The sequence below is a fragment of the Phascolarctos cinereus genome, unplaced genomic scaffold (assembly GCF_003287225.1).
Source record: "Phascolarctos cinereus isolate Bilbo 61053 unplaced genomic scaffold, phaCin_HiC Scaffold_5;HRSCAF=322, whole genome shotgun sequence".
Lineage (NCBI taxonomy): Eukaryota > Metazoa > Chordata > Mammalia > Diprotodontia > Phascolarctidae > Phascolarctos > Phascolarctos cinereus.
In genome coordinates, this window is record NW_027555958.1 from 273,845,331 (window position 1) to 273,870,420 (window position 25,090).

At 39.0% G+C, this 25,090-nt stretch overlaps 1 protein-coding gene across 5 annotated transcripts in view; it reads right to left on the reverse strand.

Moving 5' to 3' along the window:
• Window positions 1-25,090, reverse strand: part of PECAM1 (platelet and endothelial cell adhesion molecule 1) — a 120,834-nt gene that overhangs the window by 59,237 nt on the left and 36,507 nt on the right. For 4 of the 5 annotated variants that reach the window (XM_078155877.1, XM_021000776.2, XM_021000775.2 and 1 more), the window contains 7 exons: window positions 21,248-21,526; window positions 14,677-14,925; window positions 10,611-10,886; window positions 7,338-7,625; window positions 5,556-5,663; window positions 3,329-3,356; window positions 1,875-1,948 (listed from right to left, as the gene is read on the reverse strand). In XM_078155877.1, coding sequence (XP_078012003.1) covers window positions 1,875-1,948; window positions 3,329-3,356; window positions 5,556-5,663; window positions 7,338-7,625; window positions 10,611-10,886; window positions 14,677-14,925; window positions 21,248-21,526 — 1,302 coding nt within the window. Of the gene's footprint in view, window positions 1-1,874; window positions 1,949-3,328; window positions 3,357-5,555; window positions 5,664-6,480; window positions 6,614-7,337; window positions 7,626-10,610; window positions 10,887-14,676; window positions 14,926-21,247; window positions 21,527-25,090 lie in introns of those variants that run through there. The other variant, XR_013487175.1, reaches the window with a different exon arrangement.

A 25,090-nucleotide genomic window follows, 5' to 3' on the forward strand; every position in this document is an offset into this window, starting at 1 on the left:
AGGGTGAGTGACTTGCTTTGACCAACTTCCCATTGGACGCTATGAATTGAATGGTCCTGTAGGCATCTCAAAGTTAATGTGTTGAAAACAGAACCTGTAATCTTTCCTTATTGAAAATTCACTCTTCTCCTGAACTTCCTTACTTCTGTCATTCACCCGGATTCAAAAACTTGGCATTGTCCTTGACCTCTCATTCTGCCTCAAACTACATATTCAGACAGTTGCCAAAACTTACTGGTTCGACCTCCATGTCTCTTGTACCTGTCTCCTTCTTCTACCATCCTATTTTGGGCCCTCATGACTTCTCTCCTGGACCATCACAACGGCCTCATGATTACTCTCTTTGCCTCAAGTATCTCCCACTTCTTTCCAGTTCATCCACCATGCAGTGACCAAAGCAATTTTTCCTCAAGTACGAGTCTGACCAGCTTACTTCCCTGTCTAGTACACTCTAGAAGCTCCCAATAAACAAACATTTAGTGAGCACCTACCATTGTCAGGCAGTGTGCTAGGTGCTAGGGACACAAATACCAAGTATGAAAAATATTACTACTTTTAAGAATATCAAGTATATAAGTATATTCAGAAAAAATATGAAGAAACAAAAATATAAAAAAGATCAAAACCAAACTCTTTGGTTTATCATTTAAGGCGCAACCTGTCTCCAAACTACTTTTGCAGGTTTATTATACATTATTCTCCTAACGGCCAAACGCGTTGCTTCTTGCACCCCCATCGCCATATCCCATCTCCATATTTTAGTACACTCTGTGCTCATGCTTGAGATATACCCTCTTCTCACCCCAGCCTCTTGGAATCTTTATTTTATGTATAATTAAATCTGGTAAAGATATTTCCCCAATAACATGGAAGCTTCTGGAGGCCAAGGATTATTTCATGTCTTGTCTTTGTATTCCCAGAACCTAGTACAGTTCCTGGCATCACAGTACTTAATAAATGCTTGAGGTTTGAAAATGAATTACCATTTCATCTCCCACCTCCAAACCTTTGCATAGGCTATTCCTGATGCCTCCTCACCTCTACCTCTTGGAAATACTGTCTCTCATGAAGACTCAACTGCTATCTCTTTCAAGAGGTCTTTCCTAAGTCTTTAAATTATTTCATATAATTTTGTATATAGCTTATATTTACTTATGTATAAGTATGTTATATCTAAGGCAGCTAGGTGGCACAATGGATAGAGTGCTGGGCCCTCTTCCTGAGTTCATATCTGGCCTCAGACACTTACTGTCTGTGTGCTGTGGGCAAGTCACTTAACCCTGTTTGCCTTAGTTTCCTTATCTGTAACATGAGCTGAAGAAGGAAACAGCAAATCACCCCAATACCTCTGCCACAAAAGCCCCCAATGGGGTCATGAAGATTTGAACATAACTGAAATGACAGAACAGCAAAGTATGTTGTATTCTCTCCCTCCACCCCCAACCCTAGAATATAGCTTCTTGAGGCCAGAGACTTTTGCCTTTGAATTTATATTCCTAGTGTGATCACTAGCACCTAATAAGCATTTAATAAATTCTGGTTGATTGATTGCCCAAAGTCACACAGATAGATTTGAACTCAGTTTTTCTGACTCCAAATCATCTCATCATACAGCTACCTCAACAGCCAGAAGTATTTTGTGTTTTCTCTTATATATTTCTAACCTCAATGATGTCTTCATTATGAAGGATGGTTCAATGTGTAACTCAGAATTCTAATAGAGGAAATAGAAAAGCATGGCAAAAATCTAGCCAGACTAGACAATTGGGAAAGGCAAGCTTTGAGTAGAGCATAATAGAAAAGTGCTTGTTACATTCAGAAGACTTGCTTAGAGAAAACATATTCTGTTAGGAAGGAAAGTCAAGATGCCATACCAGAGTGACTGTTAGCTTCCACATTGGGATCAGATTGCATCTTCTCAGTGTTGGAGTTCAGGAGTGGTCCTGGCCTTAAAATTAAATTAAAAAAGAAAAAAAAGAAATACATATGAGGCCTTTGACACCAACCCAGAGTGAACAAAATATGACCCAAGAGATGGTCTTGGGAAGACCCAGGAGAGTTTTCTCATGTGGAAAAATTTTTTTTTACCTAATTTAAAAAGTAGGCTTTAAAAAGGCCAAAATATTGCAACATGCTAAAAGATTTGAGCTCTTCCTACACACTGAAGATCAAACACCAGAAAGCAGAGAGAAGCTTTTAGAATCTACCCCCCTGCTCCCTGTCCCCTGATCCTTACATCTTAAAATTCTATTCTTCCTGCACAGTCTAATTCAAATTCCACCTGCTCTGTGAAGCTTTCCTTGACCTCCCTTATTAAAAAGTATCTTTCCCTCTTGTGAACTCCCATCACAATGGCATTTTGTTCATACGTCTTCTAAGCGCTATCATATTTTCTTTAGTATTTTGGTGGGTCTCAAATATATCACTTGGCATTCTGGGTCAGAGGATCTTTCATACGAGTGGCTGTGCCTGACTCATCTTTGTATTTTCCACAGAAGCTAGCACAGCATCTTACACATAGCAAGCATTTAATTATTGTTGAATGACTTCATGGATCAAAATCCTATTCATCTCTCTATTTCCTGGGCTACTCATTTTTCTTAAGTGAGTTGTTTTGCCCGGATATGGTCTGGAGTGACCATGAGTAAATGAAAATGTGTTTGAATTTCTGCATCCATATTTGAATTTTGTTTATTTTTGTAGGGACTCAATTTCTGTTGAGCTTTCCTATGTTAATACCTTTTATCCATGCAAAGTATTTCAAATAAGAATTATTCAGTTTTGCAGTATCAGCACCAGATTATAAGCTCCAAGAGTGAAGAGGCCCTGTTTTAGGGACTGGACCTATGATTTCACTGAACTCCCAGGGGCAGGAACTCCCTCTTCCAATGTTAGCACTTTTTCTGCAACTTATAGTCTTAGAAAGGGGCCTAGAACATTGAGAGGTGACTTGACGAGGATCATGAAGAACAACATGTGTCAGGGATGGGACTTGAACTCAGGACTTCCTGACTCCAAGGCCAGCTCTCTATCTGCTAGGTATTCTAGGGATTACATAAATAAACATATTTTACACAGTAGACATTTAACAAATGTCTGTTGAATTGGAGTAACACAGTCTCATCCCTCAAGGAAGCAGGAATACAGGAGCTCTCAAATGGCGCCTGGGGACCCACTAGGGATCCCAGAGACCCTTTTAGAGTGTCTGCATGGTGAAAAGCCCTTAACATTCTCTAGCTCCGAGCAAAAGTGACTAACAAATTATTCCCTCTCTAACTTCACTTCATAAGTCAATTTCAACCTCTTTCATCAGAATAAACAAACTGACCTGGACATCTCCACTGGCATCTGTTTTGCTTTGAAGGGAAAAGAAAAAGTATGTTAAAATTTTTTGTATCCCAATAACAGATAATAATAGATTGTGTTTACATAGTGCATTGAAGTTTGCAAAATAGTTTACATATAAAATTTTGCCTGAAACTCTCAACAGCCCTATAAAGCAGATGCTATCATTATACTCATTTTACAGACGAGGACAATGAGGCTAAGAGTAACGTAAGTGACTTGACTAGATAGCAATATATTGCATCTAAATCATGTTCGATGGCAAAGGAAGAGGGAAAAGGAATTTCAGTACTCCAATATTTCAAAGTCAAATTAATTTACAGTAAAAAAAAAATCAAATAAACAAAAAACTGTCATCCTTTTGGCCATATATGCCCTGTCTCACAAGAGCAAGAAATCAAGCTTCAAAAAAATCTGAACTTATCTTGTCTATTGGAATAGAATAATCATGCAAGCACTAATCCAGGCAATCTATTGGTCTATCAAACATACCGTGGTTCACTATAGATTCAGATTTTTTTTCAATTAGAGCCCATCTCTGCGTAATTTAAATGAGTAAATTGAGTCTACCCATTTGCTCTCAGTTCTAGACTGACACAGGCTAAATCCAGGGCCAGCCCAGGGCAAGACTCTAAAGTTAAAATGTTTCTTTCCATCATCCCTGTGACACCCCTCTCTCCCTAGTGTCCTCACACTGCTCCTATTTGCCCAGGGCCTGCCACTGTGGCTGCTTATGTTGCTACACCTCTCCCTCTCTGACATAGCCAAAGCAACATACACTCCAGTTCAGACCTTCAGGATCTTCTCCTAGCCACACATTGACCTGCTCAGGTATCCTCAATGTTCCATTCTTTCAGGACCTTGCTGACTGGCTAGCTAAAGTGATAGGCTATCTTCAGCTAGGGCATCAGCAGAAAATAAAGTTTTGGTATATTTTTGTACTTGTATGTTTGTATTTTAACAGGTACTTACTCTCAAAGAATTGACTTACAGTGTACACTTCATACATTGTAACAGTGTGAGGAAGAAATATTTGAAAGGAAGTGCAGAGTTGGGAATGGCTTTCTCTCTGAAATTATACCACCCCTGTCTTATCATTAGGGACAGCCCTGATCAAACCTAAGGGATCGGCTTAGATAGTTTAAACACAGGTAAAATCTAGCACTAGGAAGTTAATTTCATGTCTCTTTTCAAATAGATTTGCAGCCTATCAAAAATTCCTTCCTTCTGACCTCCTCCATCTCCCAATGGAGAAAGTAATACCTTTAATTCTATCCTGGCAACATCTCCAGACTCATAAGTACAGGATCTAAGTATCTAGCCTAGTACCCAGGCTGAACTCACAAAACCCCAGATCTATTCAACCTCCTTTGGTTTTTTACTTGATGAGGAAATTGAGGCTCAGAAAAAAGAAGTAGTCCCCCAAGATCACACACTAAGATTATAGCCAAAATGAGACTAGCATCCAGATCTCCGGATTTTCGGATGTGCAAGCCACACACTAAAGATTACCATCAGCCTAGAATCGTAGATTGAGGGCTGGAACTAATCCAATCTACAACTGGGCAAAATAAAGGTCAGAAAGGGAAAGTGATTGGCCCAAGGACACACAATCAATACATGGCAGGGAAAGAACTTGAACCCAGACCCTCTGACGCCAAAGTTCTTTTTCTACTCTCCTGTGCTGCAAGAATATCATAAGATACTCTACTCAGCTCTCACCATATGCACCACACAGTAGTATAATTACCAAGGCCCCTGAGAAGTGGAGCCCCGTATTTATAACGTAAATCTACCACTGCAGGGACAGCTAGATGGTGCAGTGGATAGAGTGCTGGGCTTGAAGTCAGGAAGACTCATCTTCCTGAGTTCAAATCTGGCCTCAGACTTACTATATATGGGCAGCTAAGTGGTACAGTGGAAAAAGCACCAAGCCCTGGAGTCAAGAAGACCTGGTTTAAACCTTACCTCAAATATGTACTAGCTATGTGACCCTGGGTGAATCATTTGACCCAGTCTGCCTCAGTTTCCTCCTCTGTAAAAATGAGCTGGAGAAGGTAATGGCAAACCACTCTAGTATCTTTGCTACGAAAACCCTAAGTGGAGTCACGAAGAGTTGGATATGACTGAAAAATGACTGGAAAAATAGCACTACTGGGCTCTTTTCAAGAGCAATTCATGGATGAAAAAAAAAAAGACACACTACTCACCCTTTGCTTTCTTAAGAAAGTACCATCTGGCCACAAGAATCAATGCAACAATTATGGCACCAATGATGACCACTGCAATAAGACCCTTCATCCATGGAGCAAGAGTGACTGAAAATGAAATCAATAATAACTCACACTTGTATAATGCTTGAAAATTTGCAAAGAATTTACATTTGTCATCTCATTTGAGGCTCACAACAACACTGTGGGGTAGATACTATTACTGTTATAACTTAGCCCCCTCCTACCTTTCTTACATCTTACTCCTAATACTGTGCTCTTCAGTCCAGTGATAGGGGCCACCTGGGTGTTCTATGAACAAAACACTCCATCTCTTGGTTCCAGGCATTTTCTCTGGCTATCCCCCATGCCTGGAAAGCTCTCCCTCTTCAGTTCTACCTACTGAACTCCCTGCCTTCCTTGAAGTCTCAACTAAAATCTCATCTTTTATGGAAAGCTTTCCTCCCTCCCAATCCCTCTATTCTAGTACCTTCCCTCTATCAATTATTTCCCATTGATCTATCTACTATATAGCTTGCTTTGTATACATTTGTTTCCATGTTTTCTCCCCAATAGATTATAAGCTCCTTAAATGCAGGAGCTGTCTTTTGCCTCTTTTTATATTCCCAGTGCTTAGCATAGTGCCTAGCACATAGCAGGATTTAATAAATGTTTATTGATTGGTTGATATCCCCATTTTATAGAAAAGAAAACTAAGGCACATGGCAGTTAAGTGACTTGCCTATGGGTATACAAGTAGCTAGAGGTGTAATGTGAACCTAGGTCTTCCTGACTCCACGTTCAGTGCTCTAACCACTACATCACACTATCTCTCCAAATACACAGGAGGTTTTCTGGACTTTCAAGAAACTGCTTTTAGGGAAACACAAAAAGTTAAACTCGCTTTGATGGCTGTTGCCACTACCTTCAAATTTAGCATTTTTCACTGAAGTGCTCAGGGTGTATAGGCATCACACAAACTACCTTCACTCCCAACTTTCAAGACAAGTAGATTTCAGATTGTCTTTTCAATTTCCCAGAGAGGATAACCATGACTACTGAAATGAAAATGAGTCATTAGATCACAAGATTTAAATCCACAAAGCATCTTAAGAGATCAGTGATTCTAGATGCCTCACCGATGGGGAAACTGAGGTGAAACAAGATCATCTATTCATTTTTCACATGTGGAAACTGAGATCCAGTGTCACACAGGTATATGGGGAAGAGTTGGGTTTCTAGCCCTTATTCTCTGTTTTCAAATTTTCAAATTTGACTGCTATACTACACCAGCCTGTCCTACTTAGCAAGTGGCAAACCTAAACACAAGACTTGGGTCTCGTATTCTCTTGAATATACTCTGGAACAGTGAATCCCAACCTGTGGGCTGTGGATCACCTGAGTTATTAAAAGGTGTCAATCTCAAATGATTCACTATTATATATAAGTAACATACTCACTGCCATACAAAGAATAAATACTGTCTTATACATATATGTATCAGTATTTTTCAAATGTATGTAGATGCCACGGTAATGAATAAAATACAAATACATTTGTCATTGTGTTGTTGAAGTTGTAATGAGTCTTTGTTATTTTGTATTTCTCTTAATCTACTAATACCTAGGATCTTTGTGGAGCATTAAAAAAGAATTCCCACTGTTGTAAAGACCAGGAACCTTTGCTCTAAAAAGTTATCCCACCTTGTCTCCCAGAAATAGCTCCCTCATTGTCAGTGATGCCCTTCAGGGAGCACAAATCACTAAATGGGTGCTGACTTACCTTTGACAGTAATAATGTTACTCTTTGGCATCTTGCCATGAATGTTGGCCCTGTTGGAAGCTATACAGTAATACTGCCCCTCATCCTCCTTGCCGGCATGGGACTTGTACCAGATCATATAAGTGTCATTCGAGGTTTTTTCAAAAAAGGGGTCTGCAACGTCATGTCTGTAAAACTTATAGTGAATTGGCCAAGATCCTTCATCTGTACTGCACCGGAGCACGACCTCTTTCCCACTTTCTACTTCCCCATGGAGCAGAATGGATAAGTTGACCCTGGCAACTGGAACTAAAAGAAAAGAAATAGGATAAAGATCTTCAAAATAAAAAGAGAGGGAGAGACAAAGAATAGGCAACGGTCATCATTGATAGCTGGTTTTAATAGAAGCCTATATTGTGAATACAGTACTTCACAAAATTGGAAAACCACCCAATACAAATGTTGTAAAGGGGATTCTTGTTCAAGTTTAGGTTGACCTAGATGGTCGCCGAGGTTCCTTCCCATATTATATTCTATGATTCTGAAATAGTAACAGTTGGCATCTACCTAGCACAAAATACTTCACAGATAATATCCCATTCCATTATTATACATTAACTCTGTGAGATAGGCAATAAGCATACCGTTATCTCACTTTACAAATGAAGTAGCTGAGGAATCGAGAGATTTTAAATGACTATCAACCTCACAAACTTTAAGGGGAAAGCACACAGAATAGTAGGGTTATAGGACGAGAACTGAAAGGGAACTTAGAGGACGTTGAGTCCACCCAACCTGAACCGCCTCACTTTGTGGATGAGGAAAGTAAGTCTACATGAGGTGAAGGGACTTCCCCAAGATCACACAGGTAGAAAGTGGCAGAGCTAAAATTTTCATTCAGTCCTCTGATTCCAAATTCATCACTTTTCACAGTACCACACCACCTCCTCCCTAGTTTTGTTAGCTTTGGGATTGCTCTCTCCTCTGCCAATTCACTTCCTCTCTCAAACCAAATCATTCCCATGTTCTCCAGGAGACTTTCCCTGGCTAGCTAACTCAGTTCTCTTTACCTCATACTCCTCTTCAACAAGCAACGCTTCTCACTAATCACTGTGCTGGCATATTACTTCACATATATTTTGATTTATGTACTTATACCATGGAATATTACAGCTGGAGAAAAAAAAAAAAGAAACCTTAGGCCACCAGGTTTTGAACTACTTTTTAGTACTACGGTGGAAGGAATATCCATTGTAATGAAATCACAGATATTTTCAAGTGTTTTTCAAGCTTAGGTCTTAACTCCCTCCAGACTAATTACATGCCACTCTCCTTAGTTTCCAGTCAAACTGACCAACTTGTTCCCTGTGTTTCCATGACATTCCATCTCCTCCATGGCTTTGCCCAAGCTGTCCCCCATGCCTAGACTGTCCTCCCTATTAACCTCTGACTCAGAATTCTTAACTTCCTTCAAGATTCAGCTCAGTCGCCACTTCCTACACCAAGCCATGCTAATCCTCCATATTGACTGAGAGAATTGTTCTAACATTTGTTACATCAAAGGTACACAACTTTCTGTTTCCTGTCTGATCCACCTTGCTTTTGTTTTTGTTTTTGTTTTTTGCTTTTTGGTGAGACAATTGGGGTTAAGAGACTCTTCCAGGGTCACACCACTAGTAAGTGTCAAGTGTCTGAGGCCAGACTTGAACTCAGGTCCTCCTGACTCCAAGGCCAGAGCTCTATCCACTGTGCCACCAAGCTGCCTCTACTTTGCTTTTTTATTATGTTGGACTTCTTGTAACCACAAATGATAACCAGAAACTTCCCTCATCTTTCTTTGTTTTTGGGGGGCGAGGTGCTCTCTCTTTGATTTCTTTGATTCTCAAGCTTCTGGAGTGAAATTTCAAAACTGATGTTGAATTGATTGTGTTATTCATTGTGCTTACTTTAACTTTTTGATTTTGATTTCAGGAAATCTAGAATTCCTAATGTACTCTTGTTTTTCCCCCATACCCTTCTGCATGTTCTTGTTCTGTTGCTTTATTTGGGCAATTTAAGTTTCCTCCTACACATAAGTGCTAGATACCGACATAATTTCTAGTGTCTTTCCTCAAGTCTTCCATGGCTTTCTCAAGTCATTTTGCCATGGGATGGGGGTAGGGTTGATGATAGCTCCACCTTTCACCTTGTGGTTCTCACCAAGGCAATGTTCACTGCATATAATACCTTTGTACTAAGTCTTTGAATTCAGAGGGGGACCACCCTGCAAACTTATGACATCATGTCTTTTTTCTTTAACTCTTTCAAGCCATTGCAACACATTCATTGGGTGCTAACCCAATAGGTGGGATCGTTACATGCTAATTTGTCAGTATTTTAGGGCTCAGGCTAGGCTTTCATAGCTGCTATAGAAATCTAAAATTCCCATTGTACATTATCACCTTGGCCCCTGCTTAGAAGCTTGCCCCCCTGCCCATAGCATGGGTGATACATTGGATTTTGAAAGAGTTGTTATTGTTTTCATTATCATCAATCAGTCAATAAACATTTAGTAAGTACTTACTATGTGCCAGGCCTGTGCAAATGTATGTTCCTTAATGATAGGTAATATTTTATTTTTTGTCTCTTAATCACCAGTAGAGGGCAGCTAGGTGGTGCAGTGGATAGAGCAGTAGGCTTGGAGTCAGGAAGATCTGAGTTCAAATGTGACTTCAGACTCTTACTAGTTGTATGACCTTGGACAAGTCATTTAACTGCTATTTGCCTCATTTTCTCATCTGTACAATGGGGACACACTGGAGAAGGAAATGGCAAACCACTCCAGGGTCTTTGTCAAGAAAACCCCAAGAGGGGCAGCTTGGTGGCACAGTGGATAGAGCATCGGCCCCGAAGTCAGGAGGATTTGAGTTCAAATCCAACCTCAGACCAAACATTTGACACTTAACTAGCTGTGTGACGCTGGGCAAGTCACTTAACCCCAATTGCCTTAAAAAAAAAAAACCCATGGACAAAAAGTCCATGGAGTTACATAGAGTTAGACACAACTGAGCAACAGTAACAAAAGTGCCTTGAACATATCAGTCACTTCACAGATAGCTGTTGAATTGAATTGATCAAGATCACACAAGGAATAAATGACAGAGCCAGGATTCAAACCCATGTCCTCTGACTCCAAATTCAGTGTTCTTTGGGCATACCCAAATCTCTGAAAATATCATTTAAGCCCCAGGGACAGCAATAGGGTCCTTTTAAGGATATCAAAGCATTTCCTTTCCTTCTTGCACATCAACTTACCTATCACCACGACATTCAAGACATCACTAGCCACTGACCCTTGAGAATGGTGGTTTTTTGCGACACAGGTATATTCCGTTGTGGCAGTGGGCCTGTCCAAGAATCTTGCTGGTTCGTTGGAATACATTTCTTGATGACTCTTACATGCGTTCATTTTACAAAGATGGTACCTGATAGGTGGTGTCCCATTTATTGACTGGCAATAGAGTTCTAAGAGCTGTCCCTTTATTACTTCAGATTTTGAGTTATGAAAAATTCTGGGCTTAGAGACGATTTCTGAAGAAAAAAAGGAGAAAAAATAATTGAGAAAGTACTGGGGCCACTATTGAAATTCATTCTTTCTAATATGGAATGCTACATAGTGTACTTAATTAGATTTGTTGCTCAAGGCCAACTCTACAAACAATGATTTGATTGGGATAAGTTCGGAAAGAGAAAAGCAAATCTTTATTGAATTAATATAAAAGTAGTACTTCAGACCTATTGAAACATCCCAATCAGTCTCATCATTTAGAAAGGTGACAAAAAATGTTCCCCTCCAAAATATTATACTGAATTTTAGATATTTCTTCATTCTTTTAAAAAATTCAATTTAATTTTGAAAGCTATTTATTCATTTCTTGCTATATACCAGGCACTAAGCTGCATGCTAGGGATACAAAAATAATAATGAAACAACCCCTGCCCTCAAGAAGATTACATTCTGCTTCAGGGAAACAATACATGAATATATTTATAATGATGTCGTCCTTATCCACCTTCCAGGATGGCTGTGGGGGTGAAACGAGATCATGGTTAAGACTTCCAGACAAATGAAAAGCTCTTTAAGGTTGGGGACTCACCCATTTTTGTTTCTGTGTTCTTAATGCCTAGCACATAGACATAAAATGCTTGCATTTTATTATATTGAATTGATATACTTTGGGATGATAAAGCATTCAACAAATATAAGGGAGACAATATTATCTATTTAGGGGAGGTCTGTACATACATGTCTATGTATTCACACGTGCCCCCTTATCGACGCATAAATATATGGACAACATATCCTTACCAGTGCCCTATGGGAAGATAATACAGTAATACAGGTGAAAAGATGATCATTTGCTCCAATGGAGCCATTCAATTGTTCAGTAAAGTTTGTAAATTTTAAGGATTAATATTGACACAAATATAGTCTCACAGACCAGTGTGCTGAAAATTCATTCACTCATTCAACAAGTATGTATTAAGCACCTACTGACTCTAGATCCTACTATACCAAGCCCTGGGGGAGATGCAAAGTTTAGCTAAGATACAGGTTCACTTTCAGGGAGCTTACAATCTTGGAGGGGAGTGGAGGGTAAACTGCCAGCACAGATAATCCCTACACAGTATTATGTGAGAATGAATTAAAGAAGTGTCAAACATAATGCTATGTGAGGTCATTGGATTCTCAATCAGTCTGACTACTCTGCACATGACTAAGGGGCATAGCAAGTCATCATGACGTGAATGTTGCCATGAGCATCAGTGTTGTTGGTATTGATATAGTGTTGGTGCTATGTAAGGAAAAAGGTGGGTGGAGGCTGGCGGATCAAGGAAGGATTCTCATTTGAACCGGGATTTAAAAGATAGGTAGGAATTCCACAGGTGAAATAAAGAGGTGGGGAAGAGGGGGCATTCCCAGCATAGCAAATAGCAGTTTCCACTGATTTTGCTATTTTACCTGAGTCCATCCTGTGCTGATGTTCCTAATAATAAATGATAATGATTACGATAATCATGAGTATCAGTGCGGTGCAACAGACAGAGAGACAGCATCAGAATCAAGAAGACCTGGAGCCATCTCCTTACTCAGACATATAAGGGCAAAAAGGATGCATACTGACCCTGGGAAAGTCACTTGAGTTCTCCTCTAGACCATAAGTTATAGAACAGTTGTCCATATGCATTATTAACGCATTCCTCTATTAGAGGAAATTTCATTATTAGAATTGCCTACACCAATGAAATCACAGGTCCAGACAAAATAATAATAATAATGATTATTATTATCACAATAAGTAAGGTGTTTGGGGAAGCACCTTAGAAAGCCATCAGAAATGTGCTGTCATTGTAAGTGAAAATAATGCTCCTAATGAGACATCCCAGGGAATGAGCTGTTTTTGAATTGGTGGGGATGGCTTAGACTAAGCCATTTTCTTTGCTCAGTTGACATTGTGGTCAATAGCATCACTAATTGTGATTAGGAATAGGGTTGATGTCTGGGATCAGGTTTGATTCTGAGCGATGCTAACTGACCTGCTCAGAGATCGAAGCCAAGACCTTGACTCTGTTAGCCCTGTGCTTTTGAATATTTAGTACCAATTACCTCTGTTCTCCACTCCCCCCTACAAACATTATGTTTGACACTTCTTTAATTCATTCTCACATAATACTGTGTAGGAATTATCTATGCTGGCAGCTTACCCTCCACTCCCCTCCAAGATTATAAGCTCCCTGAAAGTGAACCTGTATCTTAGCTAAACTTTGCATCTCCCCCAGGGCTTGGTATAGTAGGATCTACAGTCAGTAGGTGCTTAATACATGCTTGTTGAATGAGTGAATGAATTTTCAGCACCAACACTATATCAATACCAACAACACTGACGCTCATGGCAACATTCACATCATGATGACTTGCTATGCCCCTTAGTCATGTGCAGAGCAGTCAGACTGATTGAGAATCCAATGACCTGTCCCACTTGACCGGCTTACCAACTTTAGCCTGGCTACTTCTGGCTTTGTTAGTAAAACCATAGCCCAAGACAGAGCCCATAAAATGAAAGCTCAGTTATGACCATGCTGGTCTCCTACTCAAAAAAGCAGGGGAAGGGTACCATTACAAGAACCATGAAACACACACACACACACACACACACACACACACACACAAGAAATATAACACAGGGGCAGCTAGCTGGTGCAGTGGATAGAGCACCAGCCCTGGATTTAGGAAGACCTGAGTTCAAATCTGGCCTCACACACATAATATTTACTAGCTATGTGACCCTGGGCAAGTCACTTAACCCCATTGTGTAGCCAAAAATAATAATAATAATAATAATAAATAAAAATTTAAAAAAAGAAATTTAACACAACTGATGGATGACTGACAAAACATGGGGAAACCAGTTCCCTCCAGTTTCAGTGGGTCAAGGTCAAACATTATGAATCATCCTAGTTTCAGTAGAAACACAAGTAAATGAAACCATATCAAATTATTGCTTGTCCCAATTAATTCACATACCACTGAGGGTATTTATGCTTGTAGAGTTGTACTTAATTGAACTGGATTGGCATGCAACATCCTGGTATGGTGCTTAGCATTCTGTTTGCTACTTTGCTCCTCTTGATGTAAGCAGCTCTATTCCCTCTCTACCATGTTGGGGCAACCCTTGAGCCTATTCTCCAAGACATGGACAAAGCATCAGAAGTTGGGTTTTGTTTTGTTTTGTTTTTTTATTAATTTATTTTGATTTATCAACAATCACTTCCATATGCTTTTGAGTTGAAAATTTTTCTCCCCCTTCCTCCCCCCCACCCTTCCCAAGACAGGCGCACAATTACATTTACATACCCATTAAACATATTTTCACATTAGTGAAGTTGTAAGTAAAAATTAAAACCAATAGGAGGAACCATCAGAAAGATGAAACACGTTTTGTTTTGTTTTTAAAGAAAGTTTCTTAAAATCCCCAGCAATGTTCTTGAGTTGTCTGTTCAAACAAGCTGCTCTTTAGACAAGTTAGAACTTTGCCGAGTCTCCGCCAAGCCTTAAAGTTAATGTTTTCTGTCAAGTGGTCAAGGAGAAGCAATAATGATGCTGGTAAAGAACTTTTTCTAGGACACAGCTCCAAGGTGCTAATGCTCTGCAGGATACGTGTTCCTTTTCTATTGGCTTCTTCATTTCTTTAGTGGCCGTCCTTCCACTTCCTGACTCACCTTTGAATCCTGCTTAGAATTGGGCACTAGCTAAGCAACAGGTCTGTTCAGAGTCTTTTCCATCTTTTAGTCTCCTACACACAAATAAATATTTACTTACCAAAAACAGATAACTGTACTGGATCACTTTCCTTGATGACATTGCGGATTGCAGCAAGGCATCTGTATGTCCCACTGTCATGTACCCAGACCCTCTTCGTAAAGTTCTGAGAATTTGTTATTGTTGTATTCTCCTTCTGGATGGTGAAGTTGGCAAGTGGGGACCCTGAGATCTGACAGGACAGGTCTAGCTTCCCACCTTCATCCAGATGGTTGGAAGAAATCAACAGCTCAGGTTTGGAAAATAACTCTGTAAAGAACAAAGAGCAGGAATGATGTGTGATTGGGCACCATTCCAAAGCTACTAAAGGAAAGGGAAAGGAATACCCGCTAGGAGGATATTTCCACTGACCTATTTTTTGACAGAAACAAACAGTCCACCCCACGAGAGATAAAAGGATAACAGGCTTGCCCTTCAAAGACTGACTTAGCACAGTGCTTGACACATAGTAGGTGCTTATTAAATGTTTATTGATTGATTGATTAACACCAGCCTACCTCTCCAGGTTTATTTCACATTACTTCCCTTTCTGTACTCTTAGAGAGGCAGTGTGGATAGGGAATTGGTCTCAAAACCAGAAAGAGTTGGGTTCTTGGCCCCACAACTGACACATACAGTCTCCATGATCCAAGGCAAGCCACCTAATCTTCCAATGCTCTAGGCAAACCTTTCATTTAGAAGGTGCTGACCTGAACTGGTAGATGTACTTTCTTCATCTAGGAGATCATTGTAGCAATGAAATTAAGGTCCAGTCCCTATCCCATATAATCTTAAATTCCAGCCAAATTGGCTTCCCTGTATTCCAGCTCTGGCACCCCGTCTCGGCATAGGCTATTTCTTGTGCCCCATAATGTACTTTCTCCTCACTTCCACTTAACTGCTCTAATGCCAGACCTGGAGTCAGGAAGACAAGAGTTCAAATCCAGCCTCAGGCACTTACTAGCTGTATGACTGTGGGAAAATCACTTAAATGTCCATTTGCCTCAGTTTCTTTATCTGTCAAATGGAGAAAAGATAGCACCTAACTCCCAGGGTTTTTGTAAGGAACAAATAAGATAATAATTGCAAACTACTTAGCACAGTTCCCAACACATAGTAGGTTCTATATAAATGGTAGCTATTATTATTATTATTATTATTAATTTTCAGCTTCAATAAATGTTCCTCTCATGTGCCACCTCCTATAGGAAGCCTCTTCCTGATCCTCCTAGTAATTAATGTTCACCCTCTCCTCAAATTATCTTGTATGTAAACTGTGTCCATAGTTAAGGCTCCAGCAGAATACAAATTTCTTAAGCGTAGGGGCTGATTGTTTTGTTGATATTATTTTGTGCTTAGCATACATAATATCTTAAATATAGCAAGATTTAAGTAAATGTATGTTGAATTGAACTGAGATCAACCTGTTAAATTCTTAAATCAAAAATCCTAATGTTTTGTAACCAGGGAATCACAGACTTATAGCATATCAGAGCTGAAAGGAACATTAAAAATCTCTTACTCCAATCCTCTTATTCTACAAGAGGGCGACTATGTGGGCACAGTGGATAGACTACTGGACCTGGGGTCAGGAAGACCTGAGATCAAATCCTACCTTCAGTTTCCTCATCCGTAAAATGGGGATAATAATATCTTCTACCTTCCACAGTTTTGAGGATCAAATAAGATAATATTTGTAAAGTGCTTTGCAAATCTTAAAGCACTATGTAAATGATAGTGATGATGACGCACACTGAGGCCCAGAGAAATGAAGTGACTTGCCTGAGATCACTCAAGTAGTGACAGAAGCAGGATTTGAACCCAAGTTCAATGTTCTTTCTACACTAGGCCAGTTGTAGATCATAGGATCACAGATTTAGAGTTGAAAGAAACTTTATACTAATGGCATGTTGCAGCCAGTTCATACCAGTTCACAAGAGCCAATTATTTTATTTTCAGTGTGAACATTTACATCTTGGAAATTTGTCAGACTGTACAAATCAGGGCTTGATTTATTGTTTCATTTATTGTCTAGACTTAAGAAAGTGATGGAGAAAATGTTAATAATTCAGATTAAATTTTAAAGTATCTTGTACGTACATTTCCTTCCTGTAGAGCTGATTGTTAAACATTTAGGAAGATACCACTACCTTATACATTTTCTAATCAAATCCTTGCATTTTACAAATGAGAAAACTAAAGCCCTCAAAGGTTAAATGCCTTGACTAAGGTCATATAATTAGTAAACAGCAGCTCCAGGATTCCAACCCTAGTCCGTAAACTCCATATTCAACACTCTTTTCACTGTACCATACTTCCTACTTTGAGATCTAGTTTGTTTCCTGATAAGCTCTGTGTGTGTGTGTGTGTGTGTGTGTGTGTGTGTGTGTGGTTAGGGGGGTGGGTATAGGGAGGAGACAGAGACAGAAAAAGGAGAGAGACAGAGAGAGAAAGAGACAGACAGACAGAGAGACAGACAGACTCCTCTCCTAAATCCAGCCCAAATTGTCCCTTTGAATAATGTGTGTTCCACTCTCCAGTCTCTCAATTCCAAGCTGACACTTCTCTGTCCAGCTGCCAAGTAAGAAAAAAAGATCTGAGAGAGACATTACAATATGAAAACAGAAAATCTCTCTGATGGTCACATTGCCTAAACTAGCACCTCCTGATTCTGCAGAATGGGAAGGTAAAAAAAGAAAAAAAGTTTCTCATAGTTTTAGAGCTAGGAGGGATCTTAATAAGTTACAGAAACATTTCCTGACAGAGAAAGAGGAAAAGTTGATGCTGAGAAGATGCACACCACTGGGGAACTTTTCAAAGGTAACTGATAACTAGTTTACTTCCAGACAGAGCCTATTAAATAGCTAAGATCTAGCAATGGAACCAAAAGATGATATCCACAAGAAATCAAAAACATGTCCACAAAGAGGTGTTGAACAAATGATTAAGTCAAATGAATCTGTTTGCAGAAACAGGAGTTGACTTTCAGTTGAGATGCTGACGAAAATGGTCATAGAGGAGAAGCTCACTTCACCCAAACAATCCCCAGTGAATATCTGAAAAGGACCCCAGAAATACCAATGATGAAGAAGATAAAAAAACAGAAATAAACTCTTCTATGCAATCCAGAATGGCATAAACACATAACAGGGACCAACTCAGGGAATCTTGTGCAACCCCAGATAAAGACTCAATTTAAAATGTAACAGTTCTGAGGTTCTGCCTATCACATTGGCAAAAATGACAAAAAGGGAAAACAACAATTATTGGAGGGGCTACAGGCAAACAGGCACATAGGTACACTACTGGTGGAGAAATGTTTGGTCCCAACATTCTAGGAAGTGGTTTGGAACACTACCTCAAAAGTCAGTAAACTATGCATATCCTTTGACCCAGAAAAACCACTACAAAACCTACACCCTGAAGAGATCAAAGAAAAAGTAAAAGTACCTATGTGCAAAAAAAAAAAAAAATTTACACTAGCTCTTTTTTTTTGTAGGAAAGAACTGAAAACAATGGTGGTGTGCCCATAAATTGGGTAATAGATGAACAAATTATGGCATATCATTAATGGATTGTTATTTTATCATAAGAAATTATCAAAGGGATGTTTTCAGAGATACCTGGGAAGACTTGCATGAAGTGATGATAACAACATAACATCATAAAGAAAAACAATTCTGGAGGACTTAAGAACTATGCTCAATGCAATGACTGACCACAATTCTAGAGGACTGATGATAAATCCTGCTACCTCCTAATGGAGAAACAATTGATTCAGGATGCAGAAAGAACTTATTATATTACATAAATGGGGTGCATAAGAAAAAGTACACAAATATAGAGAAAAAGTATACAAACATGTGCAGAGGAAGTAGACATTGCATGATCTCACAAATGCACACAAAGAGTTTGGTGTAGAAATGAACAACAGTGGAAAAGGGAAAGGGCGAAGCAAGATATAAATGGTTGGGTAGATAAGGGGAAGGAAAAGTCACAAGCAAAGCAGATCACTCTTGTGATGTTACTGGTCCTCTGACAATGAAGGACAAACAACAGTCACAAGCAAAATGAACTTCAGCTTCAGACAGGGGTTCATAAAATGGTGAGGGAAATTAAGAAGAGAGAAGAAAAACATAAATATCTGAGATCAGCGCTTGGGCTTGGTGAAGAAAGAAAGGATAGAGTTGAAGGAACAGGTATGGCATTTAAAGATTATTGTTGTTGCTCCATTACTTCAGTTGTGCCCAACTCTTTGTGATTCCATTTGGGGTTTCCTTAGCAGAGATACTGGGATGGTTTGCCATTTCTTGCTGATGAGGAAACTGAGGCAAACAGGATTAAGTGACTTGCCCAGGGTCACAGAGCTAGTAAGTGTCTGAGGACAGATTTGAACTCAGGAAGATGAGTCTTCCTGATCTCAGGCTTGGCACTCTATCCACTATGCTGCCTAGCTACCCCAGTCAAAGATTACTAGTGTTAATGAGTTTCCTTCTTTTGTTCCACTTCTCTTTTTCATCATAAAGAGGAGAATAGAAGGAAAAGAAGAAAACATATACATCATGAAATTGATTTATATAAACTCGCCCATAAAACAGAGGTATGTAGCATAATGGATTAGAAAGCAGAATCCAGCAGTCTGTAGCATACAAGAAATATACTTTAAATATAAAGATTTACACAGAGTTAAAATGGGGGACTGGAGGAGAATGTATTATGCTACAGGCAAGTTCAAAAAAGTAGGGTAGCAATTATGATCAAAGAAAAGGCAACAATAAAAATACATGTGGTTAAAAGAGACAAGCAGTGAAGCTACATTATGCATAAAGAAACCAAAGATAATATAATAATATCAAGTTTTAATATTTATAGAACAAATGGCATAGCATCTAAGTACTTGAAGGAAAAATGTATCAAATTATAGGGAAAAATAAACAGTAGAATTATAGTGGTGGGAGACCTCAATGCAATCCCTTTCAGAAATAGAAAAAGTAACAGAAGGATAAATAAGAGAGTAGGTAATGTCCTGAATATAATTTTGGAAAAGTTAGATATAATAGCTCTCTGACTGTTACTAAAAGAGAATATGAAGGCATGTATACATACATACATACATATCTATATCTATCTATTTATACACACATACACACACACACACACACACACATATACATTTCAGTTATGTATGGCAACTTTACAAATACTAACCATGTCCCAAGTGATTAAAACCAGTACTGAAAAGCATAAATATTAGACACATTTCTTGCCCATCACATAAAATTACAATCAATAAAAGTTAAAAGTTTAGGGAGGAACATTTTAAACTTAAATGGAGACCAAATAATTTCATCCTAAAGAACTAAATAATACAAGCAACAAATAATTTCTTTAAGAAAAATGAAAAAAAAAGAGACAATTTAATAAAATTTTGGGATGCTGTCAACAAAGTTCTTAGGTGAAAATCTTTATCTCTAAACACTTTAATCAGTAAAAGGGAGAAGAAACGGATTACTGAATTGGGCATGCCAGAAAACTAGAAAAAACAAAATATCGAAAAATTCCAGCTCAACACAAAAAATAGAAATTAGGAAAATCCAATCCAATCCAAATGAAAATCCAACCAAAACAAAACTGAAAATCAAAAATGACCCATTGAATTGATGAATAAAACTAGGAACTTTAAGAAGCTAATAAAGAAATTAAACTAATAACTAATCTAATAAAAGAGTAGACAATCAAATTGCAAATATTAAAAATAGAAAAGAAGAATTTACAACAAAGGAAGAGTGACTAAATGATATTATATGAAAGTATTTTGACTAACTACATGCTAACAAAATTGTAAATGAAAAGGATAAATATTTTCAAATATATATACAATACCCAGATTAACAGTACAAGAAATAGAGAATTTGAAGAATCAATCTCAGAAAAAGAAATTAAACTGGTCTAAAAAACTCCCAAAGAAAAACTACCCCAGACCAATAGATTTACAAGTAAATTATATCAAACATTCAAAGAATAGCTAATTCTAATATAATGTAAATTATTGTCAAAAATAGAGAAAGAATACAAAGTCTTAGCTGAAGAAATCAAAACCAAGTGGAAAAAGGAACACATCACCCCATTCACCTTATCTAGTATGAGACTTATTCTGAAAATCCTTTCAGTAAGTGTATAGAAGGTGAGCTTGCAACCTAGTACCTTCATTCAGTTGCAAAAGATCAATTATTGTATTTCTCCAGCACAAGTTCACCAAATGATAAACATCAAAAAAAAAAAATAGAAGCAGGATAGTGACTTAAGCTAGGACTGTCTCTATCTGAGCTCCATTGAACATAAAGGTAAGAAGAAGAAAATAAGAATAATAACAACTGTAACAACAAAGGCTGGTACAGTATTTTCTCAATCTTTGTATTTCTCCTAGCACCAAGTACAAGGTTTGGCATGGGGATAGGCAAACCAAAAATATTTAATGAATGCACGGAAGCAGCAAGTTCCTATTGGACAGGAATGTTTTAGAGTCTACAGCTAATCTCCACAATATTTTTCTCCAATTCAAAGCTAAGCTCATGCTAGTGGCTGTTCTCACCTGTGATGTTGATGAAAACACTGTTGACTTTAGATATCTTGCTGGATTCGACTTTACAGGTATAGTTCCCAATGTGTTCCACTCTGGCTAGTGGAGGAGAGTAAGTAACTTCTGTCCCTTGCTTAGTATATGCCACAATCTCTCTGTCTTTCTGGATGATGATTTCTCGGTTCTCCCGAAACATATGCGTCACTCGGATTGTGCATTTAAGTTTGAGCGGGTCTCCTTCTGTGATCTCTCCTTCGGGTATTATTTGGAAACTAGGGATCGAAAAGGTTTCTGCAAAAGAATGAACAAAAGAGTTCTTGGGCATGGGGTCAAAATGATTCTTTTAAACATCCATCTTTTACTATTTTTAAAACATCATTCACTTCCCCTTCCTCCTTTCCCTTAGACTCCCCTACCTACCTTCAGAAAGAACAATTCAGCAAAACAAGTTTACACATGAACCAGGTCTCCATATGCACCATTCCACATGCAAAGTCCCCTCTCTACTAAGAAACGGGAAGTTACTTCTATTTTCCTTGATGCTTCCCTTCTGTAAACCACTGTTTTCCTCAAAGCATTTCCATGATCATGTTTCCCCCTCTATAGTCATAGTGCCCTTCCACTCTCCTACTTTATTTTGTCTTTGAATATGTATAGGGAGAAAAGGGTGCATATTCAAGAGATGTTATGCAAGGCTCCCAACCTAGGTGTCATTCTTGACTCCTTACTATCTCTCACCTCCTATATCCAATCTGTTGCCAAAGGCTGTCAATTTCACCTTTACAACATGTTTCCAATAGCTCCTCTTCTCTCCTCTGACATTGCCACCATTTTGGTTCAGGCCCTCATCACCTCACATCTGGACTAGTGTAATAATCTTCTTGTTGGGTCTGCCTGCCTCATCTCCCCCCACTCCAACCCATCTTCCATTCTGTAGCCAAAGTGATTTTCCTAAATTGAAGGTCCACTCATGTCACCTCCCTTTCCCCTTCTTTCTATCATCTCCAGGATCAAATACAAAATACTGTGTTTGACATTCAAAGCTCTGCATAACCTAGCTCCTCCTGGCCCACTTTTCCAGTCTTCTTACCTTATTTCACCTTTTTATCTTATCAAATGAGATTATATTTGGTAAAAGTAATTAGCACAGTGTTTGGCACACAGTAGGTACTTAATATCTGCTTATTGACTGACATAAAGTAGAAACAATAAGAACTGAAAATAGATTGCGCATATGCGATGAGTGAGAGTGAGAAGCAGAGCATAACACTGAGAATGTGAACCTCACCCTTAGAGTCCCGTCCTTTCTCCTAACACTGCATATAACTACGACTTTCTTCTGCCTCCTAAGTGACAAAACTCCTTGTCTTTCAAGTCCGTTCTGCAGTCTGATTTAGAAGCAAACAAAAATGATAATAATAGTTCCCATTTATATAGCACTTTAAAGTTTGCAAAACACTTTGCCTCAGGGGAGAGAGTAATCAGAAGCAAACACTTCTGAGAAGAGACAGGGTCAAAAGAGAATAAAATAAATGGGGAGTGGGATAGGATGGAGGGAAATATACTTAGTTTTTCACAACATTACTACTATGGAAGTGTTTTGCATGACCACACATGTATAACCTTTTCATGTATATGAAACATGTATAGCCTCTTCAATGAGGGTGGGTGGGGAGGGAGGAAGGAAGAAAATTTGGAACCCAAAGTTTTAAAAACATACATTAAAAAAAATTATTTTCTCATGCAACTAGGAATTAAGATATACAGGAAATGGGGTATAGACTTCTATCCTGCCCTACAGGAAAATAGAAGGGGAAAGGAATAAGAAAAGGGGGGGAGAGATGGAAGGGAGGGCAGATTAGGGGAAAGGGTATACAGAATGCATGCTATCTTGGAGTGGGAGGAGGGATGAGATGGGGAGAAAATTTGGAACTCAAAATCTTGTGGAAGTGAATGTTGAAAAATAAAAAGAAATGTAAAAAAAAAAAACCACTTTGCCTCACAAAAACACTAATAGGCCAAATATGATTTTCTTATTATCCTCAATTTATAGATTTAAAAAAACAGAGACACAGGGAGGTTAAATGATCCACATAGGGTGGCATAGATACCAAGGGTGGGAGCTCAGAATCAAACCCAGGTCTCCTGACTTTATTCCAACACTCTCTCCCCTAGCAACGGATGTGCTTCCCCATTCTGGCTAACAAACAAGATTTGTAACCTTGGCTTTATCCTTGGCTCCTCACTCTCCCTTACCCCATATATTCAGTCAGTTCCCAAATCGTGCTGTTTCTGTCTCCACAACACCTCTCTACTCATACAGTTGTGACCACCTCAGTCCAAACCCACCTCACCTTTCATCTAGATTATTGAGATGTCCTCCCCATTGCTCTCCCTGTCCTCTCCTCACACCAGTCCATCCTACACACAGCTGCCAACGGCACAATCCTTAAACACTGATCTGACAATGTCATTCCCCTGTGCAAATCAACTCTATGGCTCCCTATTGTATCGAGGATAAAATACAAACTCCTTATTTAGCTTTATAAAGCCCTTCCCAACCTGGCCCCAACCTATCTTTTTCACCTTGGGAGAACACCGTTCTTCCCTCACACTATGCTGATCCAGCCTCACTGCTCTTCTCTGTTCCCCACATATGGTACTCGTATCTCCCACCTGCGGGTTTCTGCACTGCCCATCCCCCATTCCTGCAGCATACTCCTTTCTCACATAAAATCCCTTTCTTCCTTCCACTCAGTTCAGCTCCACACCCTGCATGAAGGCTTTTTTGAACCTTCCAATAGCTAATGTCTCTCTTGTAAACTACATTGCTTTTAACTATTTTGTAGGTATTATCTTTATATACATTCTGCATGTATTAATATAGGTTTTCCTGGTTAGAATTTAAGATCCCTGGGAGTGGGGATTGTTTCATTTATCCTCTTTATATTCTGAGGTTTGGGATGGCTCAGAGTGAGGGTAAATAGCAATTGTTTTCTATCCTGGCCAGAAACTCTGAAGGTCTTTCCCTCTCAGATTGTTCTTTTGGGAAGGCAAAGTAGGCTATCTTTTGTCTCAATTCTAACCTAGCCTTAAATCACTGAATGGGCATTGCCTCAGAGCTGGGAAAGACCTTAGCTTAAAAAGGCCAAGGTCTCTCTCAGCATCCTGGGCCATTGCTAGTCTTATATCTTGCCACTGGACTCCAGCGTCTCTGGAGGAGAGAGTGAGGCTGATGACTTTGCACAGCTCTGCCTCACTTAAATCTAATTCACTTGCAAGTCAAGACATCGCTCTCCTGATGTCCTCTTGGAGAACAAAAGACTGAACAACAATTACATCCTAAGAACCTAGTATAGTATCTGACAAACAGTAGGTGCTTAATAAATCATTGATTGCTTTTCTAGATAATGTCAATAAGTCAATAAGCATTTATTAAATACCCACTATGTGCCAGGCACTGTGCTAAGTACTGGGGATATGAAGAAAGACAAAAGACAGTCCCTGCCCTCGAAGAGCTCAGAATCTAATGGGGGAAACAACATACAAATAACTACGTGCAGATAAGCTATATATAGGATAAACAGGAAAAAATCAACAGAGAGATGGCACTAGAACCAAGAGGGGTTGAAGAAGTCTTCCAGTAGAAGGTAGATTTTTGCTGGGGCTTGAAGGAAGCCAGGGAAGCCAGGAGGGGAGGTTGAGGCATCCCAGGCACGAGAGACAAACAGTGAAAATTCCTGCAACCAAGAGATAGAGTCTTGTTCAAAGAATAGTGTCATTGGATCAAAGACTACATAGTAGAAGGTAAGACTGAAAAGGTAGGAAGAGGTTAGGTCGGGGTGGGGAACCTGC